The sequence below is a fragment of the Podarcis melisellensis genome, assembly GCF_964234715.1.
Source record: "Podarcis melisellensis genome assembly, chromosome: 7".
In the NCBI taxonomy this organism is placed as follows: Eukaryota; Metazoa; Chordata; class Lepidosauria; order Squamata; family Lacertidae; genus Podarcis; species Podarcis melisellensis.
Genome location: NC_138539.1, coordinates 22,748,083 through 22,772,859, shown reverse-complemented (window position 1 = coordinate 22,772,859; position 24,777 = coordinate 22,748,083). Strand labels below are relative to the sequence as shown.

The 24,777-nt window shown below is 43.8% G+C and overlaps 1 protein-coding gene across 1 annotated transcript; it reads right to left on the bottom strand.

The window, feature by feature from the left end:
- Window positions 1–5,114: 5,114 nt before the first annotated feature.
- Window positions 5,115–18,148, bottom strand: ZNF706 (zinc finger protein 706). The gene is made up of 4 exons (XM_081919094.1): window positions 17,966–18,148; window positions 9,577–9,713; window positions 7,705–7,810; window positions 5,115–7,304 (listed from the first exon to the last, which is right to left on the bottom strand). Exons 2-3 carry the CDS (start codon window positions 9,709–9,711, stop codon window positions 7,715–7,717), a joined length of 231 nt encoding a protein of 76 aa, XP_081775220.1. The 5' UTR covers window positions 9,712–9,713; window positions 17,966–18,148; the 3' UTR covers window positions 5,115–7,304; window positions 7,705–7,714.
- Window positions 18,149–24,777: the final 6,629 nt, after the last annotated feature.

Sequence of the window (24,777 nt, the reverse complement as noted above, 5' to 3'; positions counted from 1 at the left end):
GAGGGGGCTGGTCTCTCTTTAATCACCCATCTGATGGCTGGAGCCCAAGGTTCACTCTGCCTTAGACTGCACAGCGGCAAGACTGCTGGTGAAAAGGTGGTGATGAGCAATGTGTTTATTGGGCGAGATCTCAGAATGACTCAAAGTCAGATCTCCCATTAACGAAGGAATCTAGGGCCACCTGCTGCAATGCTGGCACAGGAAGGCGGAGCCTGAGAGGCAAAAGGATTAAGACACGGGTTTCTACCTGTCCAAGCCACACACCCAAGCAGTCATCCTTCAGAAAACAGTAAATGACTATTACCACCCTTGACAAAGCGTAGGGGAGAATTCCCATTCCCAGACAAGTTGACGTTTAATCCAGATTTGATATAAATCAAAGTTAAAACCAGAGTTTAAACCTGTACCTGTCAACAGGTACAACTTTCATTATCATTAAATATTCTGGAATATTTGGCACAGGAGGTGTTTTAGTTTTTGTTTTTGCATAATTTTTATTCAACATGATATTTAGAGCATGCAATAAGATTTGTTTTAAAACTAGAAGAAATAGAATTTTTTTTTTGACAGATCATATGAATTCTTCCAAGCATGTGAGGTGTTAGCAGAACAATGGCATTAGACAGATTTATGATCCCACTTTCTGGCAAGGATAAAGTGGGAAAGTGATGTAAGAAGATGCTATTAGGAATCCGCATTGGCTCTTTGAACTACGGATCGGAATGTACTTTCATGCCTACAGTTTGTTTCATTAAACTTTGGTTCCCTACCTGTTCACTGCAGGGTGTTTCATTCCATCTCACTGAAAAGGGTACAGTCTGGCTGAGGCTATTCCCTTTCCTTTAATTCAAATATGTACCTCCATCGCAACCAGGATGGGTAAAGAAAATTCTAATTCCGAAATCTTAAGGTCACTTTCCATGTTAAAAATACTTTGTATACTGATTTAGCACTTCGAGATTAACAAAAGAATCAACAGTAGGTAGGAAGGCGACCGGGAGCTTTATGGCAATAAGGAGAAAGATTTATAGCTCTACCTTGAGAGATATCGTAGAGCTGTACAAAAAGAAAAGAGAAAGGATGCAGGAACAGACAAGCAAAATGATCAAAGGACTGGAGCATCTTAAGTAAAAGGAAAGGTTATATTTGGGGCTTTGTAGTTTAGAAAGGAGGCAAGGTGGGACAAGTTAGAGGGATACAGAATTATGCACGATGTGGAGAAAATAAGACTTTCCTCCTTTCATAATACCAGAATCTGGAGTCAACCCACGAAACTGTTTAGAACAAACAAAAGATAGCACTTCTTCACACAAGTGCATAAGGAAGCGATAGCATCGCCTTGCAAAAGCTTAAACACCTTGGAAAGGGGATTAGATAAATGAATGAAGGGCATGGCTGCTAGTCCTCATGATGGCTGAATAGGCTACCTCTAAGGTCAGAAGCAATGACAAACCTAGACAGCATCTTAAAAAGCAGAGACATCACCTTGCCAACAAAGGTCCGTATAGTTAAAGCTATGGTTTTCCCAGTAGTGATGTATGGAAGTGAGAGCTGGACCATAAAGAAGGCAGATCACCAAAGAATGGATGCTTTTGAATTATGGTGCTGGAGGAGACTCTTGAGAGTCCCATGGACTGCAAGAAGATCAAACCTCTCCATTCTTAAGGAAATCAGCCCTGAGTGCTCACTGGAAGGACAGATCCTGAAGCTGAGGCTCCAGTACTTTGGCCACCTCATGAGAAGACTCCTTGGAAAAGACCCCGATGTTGGGAAAGATGGAGGGCACAAGGAGAAGGGGACAACAGAGGACGAGATGGTTGGCATATTCTCGAAGCTACCAGCATGAGTTTGACCAAACTGCGGGAGGCAGTGGAAGAAAGGAGTGCCTGGCGTGCGCTGGTCCTTGGGGTCACGAAGAGTCGGACACGACTAAACGACTAACAACAAAAAGGTCAGAGGCGCTGTATGCCTCTGAATGCCAGTTTATTTGTATTTATTTCAAAAAATTTACATATAGCAGCAGCAGTGGAGAACCTCCACCAGGGGTCCTAATTGGGACTGCTAGGGCTGTTTTCCCCAACCTGGCATCAGGTGTGGCACAGGCAAAGATGCAGCTGCAGAGGGACAACCACGAACCTTAAAAGGCACTCTTGGTTGTTCCTTGGCAAGCGGGGCTTGCATTCAGCTCCATGGTGAGAGGACCTGATCTCAGCTGAATGCAGTGCTAGAATGACAGTGGTGCTCAGTGCCCTTTAAGTACCTACAGGAGAGGAAGCAGCTGACTGAATGAGGGAAGGTTCTCATGTAGGAGTGTTAGCATTGCCAGACTCTACATGCATTTATATTAAACAATACAAAAGGAACTCTGGGTGAGGCATGGGGAAAATGTTCGCACCCAACAGGGGACAGTGGCAGTATTATATGCTGACCCCTTCTAGAAATGACTATTTCAGGCTATCTAATGGAAAATTTCCTTACATTGTACCATTAACGTGCTCTGAAAGCAAGCAACCAGATTAATTTTTATAACTTCAATACAGAACATTAAGAAAACAACAAAATACAATCCAATTTAGTTAGGATGCACAGAATACAGCAACACAGAAATCTTCAAGCTGTTAACTATGCTTATGTCAGCATAATCTTAAGTCTTGGGTATGCAATTATCATAATCACAAAAAATTGGTTACATATTGCAGAGTGGTCAGATGACACTTGGAACAGCAGTTCTGTTTATTCATGGCATACACTACTCACTCCTGGAGAACAGAACACTAATCTGAGTGCTATCCCTTATTGCGCCATGATGGTCAGCTGCTTTATGAAATTACTGTGACCCCCAATTATGTTTGCCAGAATTTTCTGTGTATTATGCATACATACTCCAACCAATCAGTAAGTTACAAATACAAACCCTGTGAAGCAGTCTTAGAAAAACATCTTTATCGAGCTAAAGGAAGCTCTTCAAGGTCAGAACCAGTCTGTCTCTGAATACCACGTGCTCTTGGGCAGGGAGAGCTGCCTTCATAAGCTGTTTATGTGCTTGCTGAAGACATCTTCTTTAAATATAATCCCGGACTAGATGGACTCTCAAACTGATGCTACAGGGTTTAAACCACAGTTTAAACAGTGAAGGTTTTACATAGAATTCCAAGGAACCTCAAAGTCTGCCCAGTCCAGTGATTCCCACTTTCCCCTCCTGATTTTTCTGCCTGTTGTAGCAACTGTAATGTGCTGTGCAATATGCTGTCTGATTTTTGTATTGCTTTTTTCCTTACTGTCTTATAGGTTTTATTTCATTACATAGAATTCAAGTTGCATTGCAATACAAAGACAATAGAAGAAATAAAGTTTTTTAAAAAATCTTTATGAATATGTAATACTGACATGCTGCAGACTATCCGAATAAAACTGATGTGCCACATGAAGTCCAGAGACCATTTGGGCAACACCTGATCCTTCCAACCACATACACTCCACTCCTATAGCAGCCCCAAGAGGTGGCATCCCCAATAAGGATGTCAGCGTTCTGCTCTTAGAGGCCAATCAGATGCCTGTGGGAATCCTGCAAGCAGAATGTGAACACAAGAGCCCCCTGCCCATCTTGTGGCTTCCAGCAACTGGCATTCAAGAGCATTACTCCCTCCAGTAGGAGCAGAGCCATAATGGCTAGTAGCCCTTGATAATCCTCTATTTATTGATTGAATCCTCTTTTAAAGCCACCTAGGTTCGTGGTCATCACTGCTTCCTCTAGTTAAACCCAGCCTCTTTGCTTAAGGACCTGTAATGGAGGAGAGCCCACCATCTCCCAAAGCAGTCTGTTCCACCGTTTTAACCGTCTGTACCATCAGGAGGCTCTTCCTAATATTTATCATGATGGTGTACTTGTGCAACATACAGCCCTCAAGGCGGCCAGTCCTCATCCACTGGTTTGATCCAGACTTGACTCCTCGTAATCTGAAGTCGTTGGTTCAAATTCTCCCCTCCAGAGCAACAGAAAACAATGAGCTCTATCAACTTTGTAACGGTCCTCCAAAATAGATTCCAACACCTGGCAGCTTTCAGCCCTTTTGAAGAATATAGATGTTAGATTTTACCTTTGCAAATGTTATAAACTGTCATGCATTAAGGAAGTCATAACCTGGTTGATGTGCAAATCACTACCAGAATAACTTGAGCCACCCAATGAATGAGTGCATTAAGTCTGTATCTTCCAAGCATGCTGTGTAGTCATCCCCGGAAGATCTCTGCAGCGAGACATGCAATTTCATCTGAGTGCTGCAGCTGTACTGTTCTCCTAGCAAGGCAAAAAAGAACCTAGATAGCACGTAGCTGGAGTAAAGAAAGAACCCAGTACTTGATATGACCTATAAAGCTCAGCAGGCCTGTTAAGAGACAAAACCTGCCTGACAGTGTAGTATTTGACACTATACATGTAAGTTTCACAAGGTTTCTTGCTAATGCCCAGAGTTCAAGGTTAGGCAGCATTCCAGAGACTAGGTATTCACACTCTTTCACAAGAGAATGCTGTTTCAGCAAATCTACATGCAAATAGTCCTGGAATCTTTGGTATGACTATGAGCAATTTTGTATGATGCGACTGACTGATGGCCATAGCACATTTCACCCAAGATTATGGGTTTGCCTCAAGTGCTACATGCGTAGAGTGACCTTGTGCAATCTCCTCTCTACGTACCCCGCAAATCTGTACCATAAGGTCCCCAAAACTTCTAGAACAGATTTTGGGGGTGTGCAGGGGATTGTATGGCAGAGGAGAGGGAAGTTCCATAGTGCGTCTACTGCATAAGCAAAAATGGCAGTGCTGGAAACAACCCTGTATCCTGTTTATTTCAAGTGTGATTTAACCAATAGGCAAACATCTGTTCATCACAGCCAAGCACTTTTGGCAATTCACCAGGACCTTTGCTGAGATGTTTCTTTAACTTATCTTGGTGTTTCCAAACCCAAGTTACTTGTGCTTAGAGAGTTGAGTGAAGTGCTTTCTGACATTTCCATTCCCTGTACTAAACAAATTGCTAAAGCTGCCCAGCTAGCATCAAAGCTTAATAAAATGACACTTGCTTTAAGTAGGCAGGAAATATCACATTTTACACTTTTGCTTTTTAAAAGATTTTAATCAGACACATTACACTGCACAATTGTGTCTTTATCCAGGATTAACAGGGTACCATCCACAAGATTTGGAAAGAATATTTTTTCCACATTTATCCCCATCTCTTTAACTCAGCACAGAGAATTCAAGGTTCCTACCACCTCAGTTTTCTCTCCCCCCGCCCCGCATGTTAGCTCCCATGTGTGTTGACCTTCCAAGATTCTGTGGTGGCTTTTAACTGATTAGAAAACAAATTATCTGCTGGTAACAGCATTAGCATAGTGTACAAAATCAAGATCTAACTTGCTCAGTGCATAAACACAATGCTACTGATGACAACAATTTTTTTTAAAAAAATGCAAATTCTGCATATAAATGGGTCAGTTGTCCTACAGCTAGTAGGAAACCTATGCTTAATTGTTCCCAAATAATTTAGAAGAAAACCCTCCTTTATTTACTGCTCTGAGGTCTGAAATAATACATGACAAGTATCAGCTTTAGGAATGAACTTATTTAAAGGTGGTGGTGTTGTTTTTTTTAAATTCCCCCCCAAAACAGACTACTAAAAGTAAAAATTTGTGAAGAAGTGTCTTTCAGTTTAAAAAGCACTCAGTTCCAACATTTAAGCATACCACAGCAGTTTGGAAGGCAGATTTCTTGCCTACTGGGACCTAGCTATCATATGATGAACAGGCTGTAATTATCAAGTGAGGAAACAAAACGAACCAAAAGGCTACATTCTAATGTCAGGGGTACAATGCAATGACAGCTACAAAACTGTGAAGATTCATTCCAGAATGACTATAGTAAAGGCAGATGAACTTAAATGGCATAGATCAGACGGGTTAACAAATGCACAAACTGCTATTTACCTTTCCGTATCAAATGTGCAGCCTGCATGGGCATGCTTAAGTAAAGAATTAACTGTTTAAAAGATTAAATGACCCAGGCACAAAGCAAAGAGAAGTTGGTCAATATTTCCTTCCAAATATCCAATCAATGGGAAAGCAATAAGGCCCATGTCAGTCATCTGCTACCAACATAAAATGGATTTGCAATTCTTTCCAGTAAAGAGCAAGTAAGACAGAGTTCCAAAACATGAGCACTCTGCATCTGACATTAGAATCAAGTTCAAAATGAAATTTGGGTAGTCCAGACATAAACCAATGCTGCAAGATAGGAAAAAAGTAACACCTATCCTGCTACCATTCATCGGTTCCAACTAATCAAAGCTCAACTAGTTTTTCTTTCCATTTAGTTAGTTATTAACTCCATTTTGTGTGCCATCCTGTTCTTTGAAACAGATTTATTTAACATTTGCTTTCAAACAAGGAAACCGTTACAGTAGTCATTTTTTACACACTAATGTAGCCAGTGTGGCTGACTTCTCATGGGTGCATTTAAGAGTTTCCACAGTGGAACTTCACAACAGAGATAAATTATTTTAACTTGCTATAGCGGATATGATCATTCAGATCACACCAAAACAAAACTTCAGTTCTACTATACTTCCACCAGGCTGCCACCTAGCATGAGGATTCACTGGTACTGCACTTGTCTCCAGTGCATAAATTTAAGGTAAAAGCTCATTTATATACAAGAATGAAATTTCATAAGGGTCAGTAGAGCAGGCACTCCAAACTAAACAGAGTTGAAAGAAAACACTACTTCGGTCAAAGACATTAAGTGTTTTAGAAAATAACCAGGCTCAAAGCAAGTTGCATACCAAATGGAGAAAGAATTTTCTAGTTAATGTGGACTCAACAGTAATAAGTGTTAAAGAGCAAATGACACCATTTAGTTTTTGGCTGTGGGAGAAGTCCACTTGTTAGGATTTTGTAAGGCAAATAAAACAGGTATTGAAAACAGAACTTCTACAAGTATTTTACCTGCGATATTGTAAAATCAAAGTACTATTTTATTAAATGAGTTATTTTACACAATATGAACATCAATATAATTACAACTGTAAAAAATTTAAGAATGAACCAATTTTCAGATTTCCAAGTAGGGCACAACTGTACAGTTACATAGATTCATCTTTACATGACGCCCAAGAGGAACAGCATAAAAATATGAATGTTTCTATAGCCCCTTCATTTTTGCTGATCAACAGTTTGTTAGAAAAGCAGCTGCAGGTTTGTTATGCAATGTCTGACAGTAGAAGAGTCAATAGGTTCCATGAATTCACCTGCAACACAAGAGTAATATTGTTAAATACAGTCTTATTGTCTCATCAAATTACTAGCATCTAATGATTCAATGTAATGTCATTTCATAATTAAATGAACTGAACCTCCCTGAACCCTTGTAACGGATAAACACAACAAAATTAGAAGATTACACACATTTATCTTCTCACAGACTTGTTGCCAATTTTGGCAACTCTCCAAGTTGCTATGTAATGCCCTGGCTATATCAAAATAAAGTTCTAAATATGAGAAACAACAAAACCAAAATCCTTGTTTATGCTTTAAGTTAGCTCCCAATTTTCATAAAACCTATATTGTAAATGAAATATATTTGATGCAGTTTTACTTATGATATATACTAAATTTCTTTAATTCAAAACTTAAATACTAAGCATTCACCTGTGAGCTTTTACGCCTGAACATCTGCCAGTTCTGGAGGGAGCGGAGTCTTCGGATGCTTGCTCTCAAAGTGCTGTTTGAAGGTCTTGGGATCTGGCATCTGTGTCTGATTAAGGAGAGAATGGAGCTTTATGCAAGGCAAAATCCCAAACAGATTCAAATACAGCTTCTTCTCCCTGAATCCTAAAGGACTGCATTAGGGTTTTTGGCTCAAGAGCAGCCAAATTTTGGAGGGACTGTTCCTCGTTCTTTGCCACCCCTCCTAACTTCCCTGCTTTGTTCTACCTACTCATTCCTACTCAATTCTTATCCTTTTCACAAATTGTACATAAAATTGTGCCCCCTCCCTGCCGGCTATTTGGCTAGTATTTCATGGGTATTCCTTCCCTGAAACCAGTGAATTCAGTTTTAACTTTAGCTTTTTGCCTGTTGGGAAGTACAAAATTATTATTTATTACATTTATATACTGCCCTTCATCTGAAGATACCAGGACAGATTACAATATAAAAACACAACATGTATAATATAATAATGAAAAATAATCCTCCCTCAACACGTTTCAAAGGCCATAGACTGTTTAACAGCAAAGAGCCTGGTTGAAGAGAAATGTTTTCCCTTTGTGCCTAAAAATATGTAATGAAGGTGCCAGGAGAGCCTCCCTGGGGGAAGCATTCCACAAACGGGCAGCCATCATTTTAAAAATAGCCTGTTGGGTATTAAAGGGAAGAGGTATCAAGAACTGACTTTTGGTGATGGGTATACAGAAGGGGGCTCACCTTCTCTAACAGCTCACCTGGGTTTTACAGTAGGTGCAGATGAGGAAGAATTCATACACCCCTGCCAGCCCACTCCCATATCAGCATGCAACTCCTGGTCACCAAAGGTTACTAGACTAGTGCCTAAATATAAGGCTAAACTTACAAGCAAGACACTCACCAAATGCTGGGAATGTATAGAAACAATGTCTAGAAACAGGCAGGTCCCTATGTAACAAGCAGTCTCCCCCCAGTATTTGACCAAAATCCCTGCTTCACCAAGTCCTGCACTGTTATTCAGTTGTGTATCCAAGCAGTACCTGTTCCATTTTTTACTCCTCGTTGCACACATCTGTCTGTCCATCCTGCCCATTTTTATCGTACCCTGTTCTGCAGGATATTTTATTGCTATTGTTTATCAATTATGTTATTATATCTGCTTTCAACTGTATGCTGCCTTGAGTCTCTCACACTGAAGGGAAGCCTGCTGTCAAACTGCCCAGAGGACGCACTGTTAGTTGGGTAGCATATAAATAAATAAAAATCAGAAATCTCTTGCCCAGGAACCCACAAAGTGAGGATGTTCTCATTTCCTTCTCCCTCACCTCTTAACCTACTGATTTACAACACTGCATGTGCATGCTGTCACACCCTCCAACTCTTCGAAGCAAAGCGCATGCAATTCCCCAAGTGTTGCAGAAATGATAGGCACTACCGATAACATACACCTTCATCTGATACAAGATTCAAGTGTTTGCCATGTAACCTTTTTGACTTGCTAGCACAGGATACCCAACAACTGAAATCAGTAGTGGGAGATTGAACTCATACAAATAGGCACAAGTTGATATAATAGCCGGTGACAACGCAAAGGGTGTGTTAAAACTTTATGTAGGTTCTTCTGTACTGCCTATGGAGAAGAGAATTCTAGGGAATTATATGAAGGAAAAAGAGCATAGGGAATCCAGAGTCAAATTATCAATTCCCCACCTAGAGTGCATATGTAGCACACAACACACATAGATGTTATTTGTTTCTTCCATAGCTTCATTCCATACAAGTCAAACTTGGGGCCTGGAAAGACTGCCACAATGCTTCATTCTCAAAGCCTCTTACCCTACAGACGGTGCAGGTGTATATTAGAGCAGCTTTAGCTGCAGCCTTCTGATCATGGCCTTGTTTCTTCTTTGCCCCAGCTTGCTTTTTGGCATTCTTCTGCTGTGACTGGATCTTCTGTTGTCCACGAGCCATATCTAAAAACAAGTGCAAAAGGCCTTATAGCAGATTGAACCGTATGAGCAATCTAAGGCATATTTGCTCAGAAATAAATGGCTTCAAGTTAAAAGAATTTGCTCACTACTGTGTTTAGGATTGCAGCCATAGCATTTAAGCACTTCTTAAGAGCCAGCCTCCATCTAGAAAAAACATAAGCTGCTTTCAGATATGGACCAACTATCCTCCCCAAACAAATTATTTTTGTAATTACTTGCCCAGGTACTTTCCTCACAACTAGCATAGGTGCCCCATCATTTATTCCCCAAAATGAGACAAGAGTGGTTCCACAGATTACAACTAAGAGAATATTTATTCTGTTACAAGGAGGAGGAATTTGGAGGAAAGAATTCAGGCTCAAACCCCTCCATTTAGTTAGAGCAGTGTTTCCCAACCTTTTTTGGGCAAAGGCACACTTGTTTGATGAAAAAAATATCGAGGCACACCACCATTACAGCCCCGCGACGTCAGCGCGCAGCGTCACGCCGTGAGGGACGCACGAAAGTGTAACTTTCAATTTTTCCCCTCCCCCTTGCCGGGGAACCTCCAAGCTTTGGGGGGTGGGGGGGGAGGAGGCAGCAAAGCAAGGGACTGAGGGACCCTAACCCTAACCCTAACCCTCACCGATCACCCGGGAAAGCATGCGAACGAGGAGCCCCCGTGTCCTGCTCCCAGCAGCGGACGGCACAAAGCGAGGAGGCCTGGACAAGGCAGCACGCTCCCCGCTCTCGCTGCATCGGGGCTTTTCTCCTCCAGGCCGCTTTCGAAGTCCCCTTCTCCGCTCCCAAGAGCCGGAGCCGCTGCTTCCAGGCCCTGTCCGAGCCCCGACTTGTGGCCTCACTTCGAGGAGCGCCTGTTGCTGGGGATGGGGCTGCATCCCCCTCAGCCGCCGCCTCGCTTCCTTCCAGGAGACCCAACGGCTCCCCCTCTCCCGCTCGCCCTCCTGCGCCCGCAGCAGACCGAGACCTCCCCGCCCCCGCCCAGCTCGGCCCTACCTGGGCGCCTCCAAGCCCGGCCGGCTCCGCGTCGCGCTCCACGCCGGGCAGCTGCAGCAGGGGCTGCGCGGGGGCGCGCGGCGGCCCGGCTGAGCGCGCCCCGGAGCCGCCGTCGCTCGCGAGTCCCTCCGAGAGCCCGCGGGACTGACTCCGGAGTCGCGAGGCGGCGCGTCGCCCAGGGAAGGGGCGGCTTCCCACAAGCACGACGACCGAAAAGAGCCCAGCAGAGCGCGCGCCCCGGAGGACTTGGGGGGGTCTGTAGGGCATCAGTGGCCCCCAGAATTCTGCCCGCCCCTCGCCCCATTTGATCCAGATTTACCCTCTGGGGAGAGCGAGCCCCGGCCCAGCAGGGGGCGCCCTCGCTCCGTCCTCCGGGAAGCAAACGCCCTCGCCCGCCTCCCTCCAGGCAACATCTCGCGGCACACCAGGCAACATCTCGCGGCACACTAGTGTGCCGCGGAACACCGGTTGGGAAACACTGAGTTAGAGCAATTGAAGGTGGTGCTATATTTGAGAAGAAACACATGGCTGCTACTGAAACTGGTAGTCCTGGGTCAAATTACAAAACTATCCTGTGTCCTGACATAATTACTGCTGTGCGTTTCCCTGCTCCTGACAGCCAATGATTTGGTGACAGCCCAATTACAGCCCTATACTGTTTCAAGGTACTCCTAGATTAAGTACACATTGTTCCATTCACACGGATATAAATCAGTCACAGAACACAAGAAATTCAACACCTTTATTACTCCAACTAGACTTGGGAGAACTCTAGCCTCTATGAAGTTATTTGTCAGCTATGCTAGGATAATAGTATTTCAGAACTCACTACTGTAGTTGAAAATAAAGGGACAAGAACTGACCAGCCACAAAAAGCCACACACACAAAAGGGGGGGGGGTGCTTATTAAGAAAAATGTCTTACAAAATCAATCCCCCCAGATGCTGCTGGAAACAATGGGTTAAAATGGTCTGGAATATTTACAAAAATACTCCAATTCTCCCTTACAAATACATGTCTCTACACCCACATTCATATCACAAGGCAAACAGAGAAGGGAACACATTTACCAAGGACACTTTGCTTACAAAGCAGGGAAACTTTCTTTTTTTATTTTACACCAACAGATTTGTACCCTACCCTTTCTTCAAGTACAGTGGTACCTCGGGTTACATACGCTTCAGGTTACAGACTCCGCTAACCCAGAAATATTACCTCGGGTTAAGAACTTTGCTTCAGGATGAGAACAGAAATCATGCTCCGGCGGTGCGGCAGCAGCAGAAGGCCCCATTAGCTAAAGTGGTGCTTCAGGTTAAGAACAGTTTCAGGTTAAGTACAGACCTCTGGATCGAATTAAGTACTTAACCTGAGGTACCACTGTACTTACAGATAGCGGGTGTGATGTTATCCCTTCTTATTCATCAAACAACTCTATGGGGTAGGTTATGTTGAGCGTATCATTATGGTCCTATATTATCGAGGGAGCTTTATGATTGAGCAAGATTTACATTAATGTCTAAGTTTGCCATCAAAAGTGACCTAGTAATTCTTTCCCACACTATAGCCAGTGCTCATTCCTCAGGTAACATGAACTCAGAATAATTTCCACCCAGTTCTGGTTTACTTCTGATTGCTCCTTGTATCATTGTGCAAGTGTGTAACATGAAGCTAGAGTCTGTCACAATATGCTGTTTCAGAGCATTTACAGTGTTTTGTTGCAAGAGACCAAGAAGACTGAAGAGTGACAGACAACCAGAGCCTGCCTACACTTCTCCAAGACATCTAGGTTATCCCAGTGTACTCTTGAAGGTAGGTGTGTGTGTGTGTGTATCCTAGCAGCTTGATAATTTAACTATTCCCCTGCAAGCATCATCAAATTGTGATACTAACACAAAACAAACCCCCCCAAAATGGAAAGCTGCATATAACTGCATAATTTTTAAAAGATATGCATCCTACTGAGGCTCACGTGTCTGCTTAGTATACATAGCATCCAATTTTTTTTAAAAAAGCCAACTTCTCATATGAGTTTTAGCTGATTAGTTAATAGCTAATAGTTTGCAGTCAGTACAAATAGTTCTGAAGCAAAATACACACTTTGTGATCGTATGGCACAGACATAAAAGAGAGAGATGAGGGATATTCTTAAGATTGTGTTTGTCATTGTACTTTTCAACTACAGCTGTATTAAAAATGCTTTTTAAATCGGGTATCCTTTTAGTCATTGAAAATATTTTATCATTGATTAACCACGTAAGAGATTTTCTTATAAACCGCTTAGAGGTTTTCTTACAATCAAGCAGTATATAAATTTTGGCATTAAAACAAGCTGGTATGACCACTCCTACCTAAAGAAGTCCGCACTGGTCTCCATGGTTTGTGATAGTTACCAACCAGTTGTAAATGAAGATGATATGGGTAGTGGCAGTTTCTGTACCACTGACCATGGCATCCTCCAGGATAGGTTATGTCTGGCTTTAGTGTGGTGGCACCTGCCCTTTGGCTTGTGCTTCCAGTGATTATCAGGCACCCCCCAAGAGTACCAGCATTTTGGCGCCTACTTACAGCTCACCTGTTCACTCTGGCTTCCCCCAAGTAGTGATTCAGTAAAGTTGATATATTAATTTTATTTGTGATGTTTTGTATTTGTTTTATGACTATAATTTTATTCTATGCTGTTCACAGCCATGATATTTTTCTTAAAGTCAGTGGCGTAGAACCTGCATTCCTCCTGATATTGTTGCACTCCCAACAGCCACAGCAATGCCAGTGTTCAAGGGCGATGAGAGTTGTAGTTCAACAAGATCTAGAGAGCTACAGATTCCCTATTCCTGATATAGAATTAGATATACAATGGAATGACAGCCTATACTTTTTTGGGCTTGCTCCTAGGTTTATTATTTATTCCAAATACAGTGGTACCTCGGGATGCAAACGGGATCCGTTCCGGAGCCCCGTTCGCATCCTGAACAGAACATAAGATGCAACAGCGTGTCATGTTTCGTCGCTTCTGCGCATGACATCATTTTGACCGTCTGCGCATGCGTGAGCGGCGCAACCCGGAAGTAACGCGGTCCGTTACTTCTGGGTCGCCGCAGAGTGCAACCCGAGAATACTTATCCTGAAGCATATTTATCCCGAGGTATGACTGTATAATGAGGGACGCAGGTGGCGCTGTGGGTTAAAGCCTCAGCGCCTAGGACTTGCCGATCGAAAGGTCGGCGGTTCGAATCCCTGCAGCGGGGTGTGCTCCCGCTGCTCGGTCCCAGCGCCTGCCAACCTAGCAGTTCGAAAGCACCTCCGGGTGCAAGTAGATAAATAGGGACCGCTTACCAGCGGGAATAGTAAACGGCGTTTCCGTGTGCGGCTCTGGCTCGCCAGAGCAGCGATGTCACGCTGGCCACGTGACCCGGAAGTGTCTCCGGACAGTGCTGGCCCCTGGCCTCTTAAGTGAGATGGGCGCACAACCCCAGAGTCTGTCAAGACTGGCCCGTACGGGCAGGGGTACCTTTACCTTTATATGACTGTATAAACTGGCCCTTATCAAAATATGCACCTCAAGAGGTTTAACGCCTGTTCTGCATGCAAAAATCCCAAACTCAACTTGTGATGTCTCCAGAAACTCTGGAGAGCCACTGCTGCCAAAAAGTGCTGACAATACCAAGCTAAAGGGACTGATTTTTAGAAGGCTGCTCCAAATAAAGGGATGTTCATGCAAACAGGAAAATGGTACACTAAAGCCATTATTAACTTTTGATAACAGGAGCAGTATCAAGTAACAATGGCCAGTTTCAAAACAACCCCAAAGCCCAGGTGAATAAGCATATATTGAGTTACTGACAAAAACTGCACACCAGGCATGTCCAAAGTTCGTTTTGGGGGTATAATCCAGCCTGGCAGTTGACTTAACCCGGCCCCTGTGTTAGTTTATTTTCTGGGGTAAAATTCTAAAAAAACCTCAACAACTTCAATCCTAAAAAAAGGTCAAAAACTTTTGTTGGCCCTCACGGCCTTCACTTCATCAAATCTGGCCCTCTTTGAAAAAAGTTTGAACACCACTGCTCCACACTGAAGATGGCTTGAATTCAGAACAAGACAGAACTCTCCTGCAAATTTCAGTGACTGGGTCAGCAGAAAAAGGGAGACATACTCCTTCCAAGTCTCTGAGTTCCTCAAACACAGTTTATCTTCCTGTATCATTTTCCTCAGAGCATTCCATCCACATGCCAGCAAAGTGATTCACGAGGAAAAGGCAGAGAGACCTATATTCCTGTGGGTCATACTTCAACTCCTATGAACCACCCCCAGCATGGCCAACCATCAGAGATGATAGAAGTTGTCATCCAGCAATTGGAGGGCCACAGGTTAGCTACCTCTGCTGTACAATGTATGTGTTCTGACCACAGAGCAGCTCTATAGAAAAGGTCACATATTCTCAGACTACAGATGGGTAACTTTATTATTATTTATTCAATTTATATCCCTCCCTTCGTCCCAAAGCAGCCCAGTGAGAACAGTGACAGGGAAGTGAGAATGACTTCACATATGCTGAACCCACATACACTGAATCCATAAAACCAGTGTGACCAGATAAAAGCTTAAGAGTTTTACTATAATTGAACAACAAAGTTCTCTCATTTTATTAGCATCGGGGATTATTTTTTAAGACTGCAAATATGGTTCTGAAACTTCTGCCTTGCATATTCATGTTTCCTATGTTTTAATACAGTTGTACCTTGGCTCCCGAACAATCAAAAACCGGAAGTGAGTGTTCCGGTTTTCGAACATTCTTTCAGAAGCCGAAATCATAAGCGATGCTTTGGAGGTCAAATGTTTCAAAGTTGAACGGACTTCTGGAATGGATTCTGTTCGACTTCTGATGTACCACTGTACTGTACATGGGTTCCTCCCCCATCCGCTATCTACATGATCAAAAGTAATTTTTGGTGAGATCTCTAGAGCTTCTAATTCCAAAAAACAAGAACAAACTTCTTATGCATCAAGCCTTGTCTGCACTGTTGCTGTGGCTGGTTATTATTGTTTTTAATACTGAACTGCTGCTAGTGAAGGATAGTTGTGTATGTGTGTGTATTATATTGCTACTTCACAGGGCAAACGACAAGATACAATAGAGAGAACCATCTATACCACCTTGAGTTCCTTGGAGGATACAAATGCAATGTAATTAATAATATGAGAGAAGAACAGTTTCTATTCACTTTCTCCACACCATACGTAATTTTACTTATGGTGCATGCATAATAATAAGTTATTACCCTGGCAAGATTAATAAAGTAGGGATCAACTGGTTTGCATACTTGTTGCCCATTTCCCAAGATGGTTTCCTCCCCAAATAAAACTCATGCAACTGTTTTGTCATGCCTTGGTGGGTATACTTATGGGTATCTTGGTTGAGACAGCTGAGAATTTAAAAAGGAGGCTGGCCAGGATGTTCATTCTAAAGGCACACCCATGAGACTTCAACCATATCCAATCTGCTAAGTCCTAAAAGAATTCCACTGTCATAACAGCAGGCAGCAATTTCTCCTCTGGAACTGCACACAGCCAACATATGTTATCAGATCCTTCCTTGTTTTCAACCAGATTCCGATTCCCAGAACAAAACATGTGCATCTAATCTTGCTGTGGTAACCTTCTAACTGTGTATGTCAGGAATATCAGTATTAAATGCCTTCTTCATCAATATTCCAATATTTGGGGTATGGGGCATACAACATGCAGTTTTCCCAAACTCATGAGACTGCAGACTAGTTTCCACTTCTTAACTTAATCAGACAAACAAGGGTAGAAAATGAACAGGCCTTTACAGCTGAATGTACAAAAAGGTAAAGAAACAAAAATAGAGTAATAAGATTCTGATTAAGCTGTCAAGCATATCACTTGCATAAGAACTTGTTTTCTAGAAGGAAATGTCCAAGTCGGAAAACAACCAGTGCATGTGACCAAGTAACAAATGGTAATGAGGTTTCATATCTCAGGTCTGACACTAGCAGCTGCGTTTTACACACGTAGCACAACACAGATTAATTTACCATTCAGCTTCAATCAAACTCTTATGATATATAATTTTTAATCCTTACTGCACCAAGGAACACATGCAGAGACAGCATTCCAACCTGATTTTAAGCTGTTGATGTGAACAGCAGACTCAGTCCCAACACGTGATGGCAAGGAAAGAAATGAAACAACAAAGAGTAAGGTGTGCCAAGAATGGTGTTTGGCATGAAAGCGTATGAGGCCAAGTGTGGCCAACGCAATACAAATCCTCTTGTTTTGCACAGTCAAGTGCAAGAACCTGAACTGGGGGAAGGTAGGGGGAGCTCAGCACCTTCATGCCTGGTTTCCCACTCTGTCCAGCTATCCTTGATACAGCTGGCTAAAAACTTATTTCCAAGAGAGATCATCATGACTTCAATGAAGACGAACATCATATCATTTACCAACTTCACCCTTTCAAGGTGAATTTGGTGCTGCTAGTAAACCTGTTACATGGATAACTAGGGGAAGCCGGGGATAATCTAAAGAGAGGAAACACTGCAAAACTGGCCAGGGTTTTTTTTTAAGGTGGAAAAGCCCATTTCAACAACCTCACAGCACCATGTAAGAAAGTGCAACTTTCTAACAGGCAAACCCAGACAGCCAACCCCCATAGCCATTATTCTACATGATTTATTATATGTGTAGTGTTCCATTATGCTACTATTATTTATACGCCGCTTTGGGATTCATTTGAAAGAAAAGCGGCATAGAAATATAATAAACCAACCCAATCCCATCATACCCAGCACCTTCCGGCGGGGGCCTAACAGTAACCCCCCCCAGACCCTGCCCTCACCCTAAACGTGTTTGGGGCTTTTTATGGCGGGGGAAACAAATAAATGGGAAATGCCACCACAGGGCAAAACCATAAGGAAACCACCATGTTCCCGAATCCCTCCCCCCAAAAAAAACTTCCCGTCCGTGAAAGAAGCGGCCATGTGTCCAGCCCCGCAAGAAACACGAGGGGTCTCTTCTACCTTTCTCAGCCCCCCACCCGGGACGGGGAAACTTCCCCACGAGGGGGGGAGGAAGGGACTGAGAAATAAACCCCTCCAGCCGCCGCCCGGCTCGGGGGGAAGAGACTTAACCCGCCCCGAGCAGGCTGCCGGCCTCTCTCTCCCTCGCCCCCGAGGCCTGGCGGCGGCGCCCAAGCCCCTGCCCTCGCCCCCCGCCTTTACCCGGGCTGTGGGGGTCCCGCCTGCGAGGCGTCCGTCGACAGCTACGGAAGGCTCCGCGCGGCCCAGCAGCAGCAGCTGCCGCCGGCTGCCCGTGAGGATGGAGGAGCCCGTGTGTGTGTGTGTGAGGGACGGAGTCTCTCTCGCCGTCCGTCTCCCTGCCCGTCCGTCGGCGGCGGCGGCGGCGGCGAAGTGCGCACGCGCCGCCCCTCCCCGCCGCCGCCGCCGAGAGTCAGGCCAAGCCAGGCCAGGCTGCTCCCGCCAACGCCTCATCCGGCGGCTGCTGCTGCTGCTGCTGCGCCCGGACCGGGCCAATGGCGGCGCCTCCCTATTACATAACGCGCAGGAAAGGCCTCTCGGCTTGGCCTGAGCAGGAAGCCGAGGTGGCGGCGGCGGCGGGGCCTGTCGGAGTTCCCTCCAAAGCACCACTTCCCTCCGCTTTCCTGTCAGGGTCATAGTCGGCAGGCGACGGTTTTCCCGCCCGTTGGGGCATCATGGCGGGTTGAAGGGAAGCCGCCCCGCAGGGGAGGGGAAGTCGGTTCCTCACAACAAGCCGTGGCAGAAGAAGAAGAAGAAGGCCGGCTGAAGGGACCCGAAATGCCGGTCTTTTATAATGCATTCTTTGTGAAGCTTTAGTTAGCCGCAATAATAAACGACGTTCTGCTGCTTTTAATATCTCTCTTTCGCCTCCCCCACCGCGCAAGTGTAAAGATCCTTCTCTTGGTTTTTATGGTGCTGGCTTTTGTGTTCAGCTTTCCTTGATGTTTATCATCAGGTCAGCTTGACTCTTCCCCTGACAATAGCTGCTGCTGCGTGCGGCACATAGTGTGGGGGAATCAAAGAAAGCCAAACTCTTCGGTTCATAGAATTGCAGAGTTGGAAGGGACCCCCAGGGTTCATCTAGTCTAACCTCCTGCAATACAGGGATCTCCACTAGATCGTGGCAGGTGGCTCTCCCGCCTCTGGTTAGAAATCTCCAAGGAAGGAGAGTCCACCTCCTCCAGAGGGGATCTGTTCCTCTGTCAAACAGATCTTACTGTCCAAGCTCTTACAGGTCAAGTAAGGAAATGTCTGACAAATTTATGTCACACAATGAAAAGCCTTGGTGAATCAGACCAGTGATCTGCCCAGCATCCTTTTCCTCATGGGGGTCAACTGGATGCCTTTGGGAAGCCCACAAGCGCAATAATGCCTCATCCCTGTAGCCCCACAACTGATTATAGAGGCATTGGGCCTGGAGGAAATAAATTAGACATCATGAATTTGCCTAATCCCTTTCCCAAACTTAAAAGTTTGTAGCAATCAAAAGGAAGTAATGCTACAGTGTAACTGCTGTGTGAAGAAGTAGTAAAATAAGTACAGTACTAAAAACAGTTAAACATTTAAAAAACAAAGCAGTCAACTAAAAATAAAAACAAAAAAATTCCTTCCAGTAGCACCTTAAAGACCAACTAAGTTAGTTCTTGGTATGAGCTTTCGTGTGCATGCACACTTCTTCAGATAAGAAGCATGCACACGAAAGCTCATACCAAGAACTAACTTAGTTGGTCTTTAAGGTGCTACTGGAAGGAATTTTTTTGTGTTTTGACTATGGCAGACCAACACGGCTACCTATCTGTAACTAAAAATAAATTAAAATGTGTCAACATACATTTCAGGATAGATATGCCTAAACAAAATCGTTTGCAATCCATTTTTGTTTTTACCACGCAGAATAATTGGGTGTTTTCCACTTGGCCATGGCTCACCTAAGTCTCCAGACTATTAATAAACAAGTTAAAAAGCACTGATCAGGGAGACCCTGCTTCTTTATCTCTACTTTCTGCTTCCTGTTATTCAGCCACTTACCAATCCATAAGATTATCAAATCCTCAGTTGCTCTTTTCCTACTGCTGTCCTTGTTTACAGAGGTAAAAAAGAAAGAAAGGAAAATTTCTTCCTCATGTAAGCATTGCCTATAATATATAGGGATAAGAGCTGACTTCAAGATGGGCATAAGGACACAACTACATTAGGTAAAGGGACCCCTGACCATTAGGTCCAGTCGTGACCGACGGGTTGCGGAGCTCATCTCGCTTTATTGGCCGAGGGAGCCGGCGTTTGTCCGCAGACAGCTTCCGGGTCATGTGGCTAGCATGACTAAGTCGCTTCTGGTGAACCAGAGATAAGAGCTGACTTCAAGATGGGCATAAGGACACAACCACATTAGCATGGCCTATTTGGACAGTTCCAGGTCACTCGGTGAAGATACCAAATGGGTAGTTCTCTTCAAAGGCAGGGCCTCACAGGACTGAATATAATAAATTCTCTCAGTGCAAAGAGTTTTAGGATTTTATTCAAAGTTCCACTTAGAGGAGACCCACTGAAATTAATTGACTTGGTTAACCATGGATAACAGTTGGATTTCTCCAAACTCTTGACGTCAGAAAATTGCCACTTTGGGGTAATGCCATCATTTATCTCAGTCCTTCATGCATTTTAGCATGACATAGTTCCGTCTAATGTCCCATTTGAAATAATAATTAATTATGATGCCAGAGGAAGAATATTATTAATAAGTGATATCATTAAAAATCTTAAGATTTCTCCCCCTGGCCTCCATTCATGACAACTGAAGCAAAATAACAGATTGCAAGCGGCTAATTGTGGCATAGGCCATATCATAAATTCCACAGAAATATGACCAAATAAAAATGCATTTGGCAAGCTATATAACAGTGAAGGAACAGTTCCAATACCCTTTTCATGTGATTTTTGAGGAGAGATTAAAATGACAGACAATATGCTTAGAGATTGGAAACAAATTTTCTAGTCAGAAATAATTGGAAAAAGCAAATGATAACCCCACTTACTTGGGAGAAAGCCCCACGGAATTTAATAGGGCTTCTCAGTAGACGTGGTTAGGATTGTGCTGCTGCACAAGAGCACTATGGAGGCACGCCTATGACAAAATCTGCTGGGATAGGCAGCTTAGGGTACAGCAGTTCAGCTGGCTGATTCCCAGTTCAGCTGGCATTAAGTCCCCAACCCCACCTCAGCCAAAGATACATTGGCGTAACTTGCTCATCCCAGTTCAGCTGAATGAGCTGAGACTGGTGATAGGCATTCCTGGGCTATGGTGGGGCTAGGACTAGAAAGGTAGGATTTAGGCTGGATCTGAAGCCTATTCAGCTTGGTCACATAATCTGGCAGCCAACACTGTTTTTTTAAAGGCTTGCTTTCCTTCAGCAGCCCCACTGATGAACCGAGTCTGCTGTAACATTAAGCTGGCTTAATTTATGATTCACACTAGCTTCCATAGGAATGCTCCCTAGACTAGCTACCATAGCCCAGTTTAACATAGGCAGTGGAATTATTAATGCCTACTATGGGACAGATGGCAGTGCATTCCAGCATGTTCTTGGGTATCATGGTTAGCTTTTGTAAACGTGCTGTCTGTGGCCATTCCTGAAATAGCTTTTGCTTCCTTGTGTCCGATAGCTGTGACACAATCGTGCCATTGTATCTAATTACGCAAGAGCTTTGTTTATCATAGTGTAAAATTTAACATTCCATTTGACTCTTCTGAAAAGAGAGGGAACTTAACAGACTTCTAGCAGCAGTGAAGAGAGTAGCTGCCCAAAATGGACAACAATGAGAATAAGAGAGTGTGGTTAGCTAGGATAAGTGCTCAAAGTAGTAAACTGAGGAACCGACAAAGGCCATAATTTATGGAATTCAAGTACAGTGGTACCTCGAGTTATAAACACCTTGGGTTGCAAACACTTTGGGTTACAGACTCCGCTAACCCGGAAGTAGTACCTCGGGTTAAGAACTTTACCTCAGGATGAGAACAGAAATTGCATTGTGACGGCAGCGGAAGGCCCCATTAGCTAAAGTGGTACCTCAGGTTAAGAACAATTTGAGACTAAGAATGGACCTCCAGAACGAATTAAATTTGTAACCTGAGGTACTACTGTATAGCAGAGAAGCGAAACAACTGAGGGCAGACACCAATTTTATGGCCTAGAGAAGAAGGAAAGAAGAGTTTTAAAGCTGGCTCCAAGGTTACACAGCTAGAAGACAGGTGAGACAACTCTTTCCCTAACATTAAGAAAGTAATGTGGGAAGCTTTAGATGGAAAGACTGTCGATTGTGTGGGTCAAATGTTGGCATGCAGATAAACCACATCCTTTGTTTGGTTTGCTTCAAGGACGCGCACATACTTCTTCCCTGCCTAACCATTGCATTTGCAACTTGTCCCACTTGGCAACTGTCTCACACATTCCTTCGTTGACGTTTTCAGCTTTGCACGGTCAGGGATGATTCCAGTTTTTCACTTCATCCAATCTCATTCTCTGCACTCATGTCACACACATGTAGGAGATATGCTTACCTTTTCATGCCTGTGCCTGGCACAAAAAGCTTGCAGAGACAAACTCACATTCACACAAAGGACAAGTTCTCCCTGTCCCCTGGCAGACACACATGAGAATGGGACTAATATCTGGCACTAGGCCAAATAAACTAATAGATGAAAATGCTGATTCTAGAGGATGAGCAGGCAGGTGCAGAAATTGTAGAGGTCAGGGAAGCCTGACAGAGCCTGCTCTGCCTGCCATGACCCACATTACCAGAGAGCGTGGTGGCTGTGGTTGGGAGGGCGGGCTCAGAGCTTAGACCTTCCCAGCAGCACCTAGGCCAAGGTAAGCCTCAATGCTGTGGCCTGGCTGGGCTCCATGGCTGGCTTACTTAATGGGATGTAGGGGAGCAAGCAAACTAAGTGTGACCAACAAGCAAATTAAGCGGCCAAGTGGCTGGCTGTTCAAATAACAGGACTGAGGCCTGAGTTGCAGCAGTGAACACGTCTTGTTTGCATATGTGTGTGCACTCCTAAAATACTTAATTATAAATTGGGGTGCTGCAATTGTTGAGTAAGGCCACTTGCTGGCTGAAGTCCTCCGGTGACAGGTCTACATCCTGCTGCTACTGAATCACTGCTTCTTCGACATGCTTATTCTTAGCTGCGTTTATAGCTAAAACTGTTGTCTGTACTGCAGCCATTTCTCCTTTAAGCTGCTGCAGTGCCTTCTTTGTAAGTCTTCTTCTGCTGGCTCTTTCCTCCATTCGGAGTTGTCTCATTATTGAGATCCTCATGGCAGTGGCTTTCTGACGTATTGGAGGAAGTGTAAAATAACAATTTTAGTTTTGATTATCTGTTATAGCAACACATGGGAATAATAATGGACTCAAACGTGAGCAAGTTTGCTCTTCTTGCAGACCTACAAATTAAAATTGGCTCACACAGATTAATCAATTACATATTTGGTTGATTGATTTTCCAAGTAAAGCTTCCAGCTCTCTTTTATTAGATCTCCATCTGGCTTCTCCCTGACTTGCAATCAAGCATATAGTGTATAAAGCGTATCAGGTAGGGGTTGCCAACTTTTTCAGGGCTTCAGATGCATTTGGATTTTTGATTGAGTGTTCTGGTCACTTCTCTCCCCTCTCCTGCTGGTCACTTCTCTCCCCACCACCAAGAGACAGAAAGAGAGAAAGAAAGCACAGAGCCAATAGAATTAACCTGAGTCTTGAAAAGAAAGAAGAGGTGAAAGAGGAAGTGGGAAAGTGCTTCACTCTTCCAACTTTCTGCTTCAGGTCTATCTAGTTTCAAGGAAGAAAAAGGTAATCACTGACCCTACTTCATCAGTGAGTTGGGGATCTGAGTGTCTTCATGGGTTATAGAACAGAATGCAAGCACAGTGGTACCTCGGGTTACATACGCTTCAGGTTACAGACTCTGCTAACCCAGAAATAGTACTTCAGGTTAAGAACAGAAATCAGGCTCCGGCGGCGTGGCAGCAGCAGGAGGCCCCATTAGCTAAAGTGGTGCTTCAGGTTAAGAACAGTTTCAGGTTAAGTACGGACCTCCGGAATGAATTAAGTACTTAACCCGAGGTACCACTGTACCAAATGCAGTGAGATGCTTCAACTTTGTTTGTATTGTTGCTGTATTGTTTTTAACACTTGATTGAAAGCCGCCCAGAGTGGCTGGGGAAACTCAGCCAGATGGGCGGGGTATAAATAATAAGTTGTTGTTGTTGTTCTTTACTTTGGTGTACTTAGCCATCATTGACTGAAGGAAATTATTTACAGGAGAAAACTGCAGCTTAGTTCTTAAACTGGTTAGTACAGTTTTAAGAGGAGGGCCATCATTCTCAGTAATCTACCCACATACCTTTCTGTGTAATCATGTAATTATTAATTTGCTTTAATTGAGGAAGGCATGTATTTCCTGTTCACACTTCTCATTGTTTGTGAAATATTGCAGCTGCCTTTCTGGTGACTGTTGTGTTCAACCCAAATCAAGGACGAAATGAATATACTCGTACTAACAAGAGGCTTATTTTTCTACTTAGGCTTGGGATTGCTTGATTAAAATTTCAAAAGGGGTCACTCTTAAGTGGTGGTGTCTGAAGAAACAGAACATCTAACCTATGTATTAATAGGAAACTCATTTTTGGGGTGAAGATACTTGAATCAGAAATGGCACCCGCATTGTACAAGGGGGAGTTATCAGCAGGCTTGGGAAAACACCAAGATTTGTAAAAGTGGTGGTAAGGGGAGCCTGAAAAGCACTTTTCCAGTACTACTGTTTGCAACCACATCCCTCTGAACCAGTCCAGAAGGACATCATGGTCAATAGTATCAAGAGCCACAAAGAGATCAAGGAGAAGGAGCAAGATAGCCCTCCCCTCTCCTGTACTTGACTATGGTAATTCATCAGAGTCATCAAGTGTTAGGTTGTGGGTGAACATATCAGATGACACAAAAGG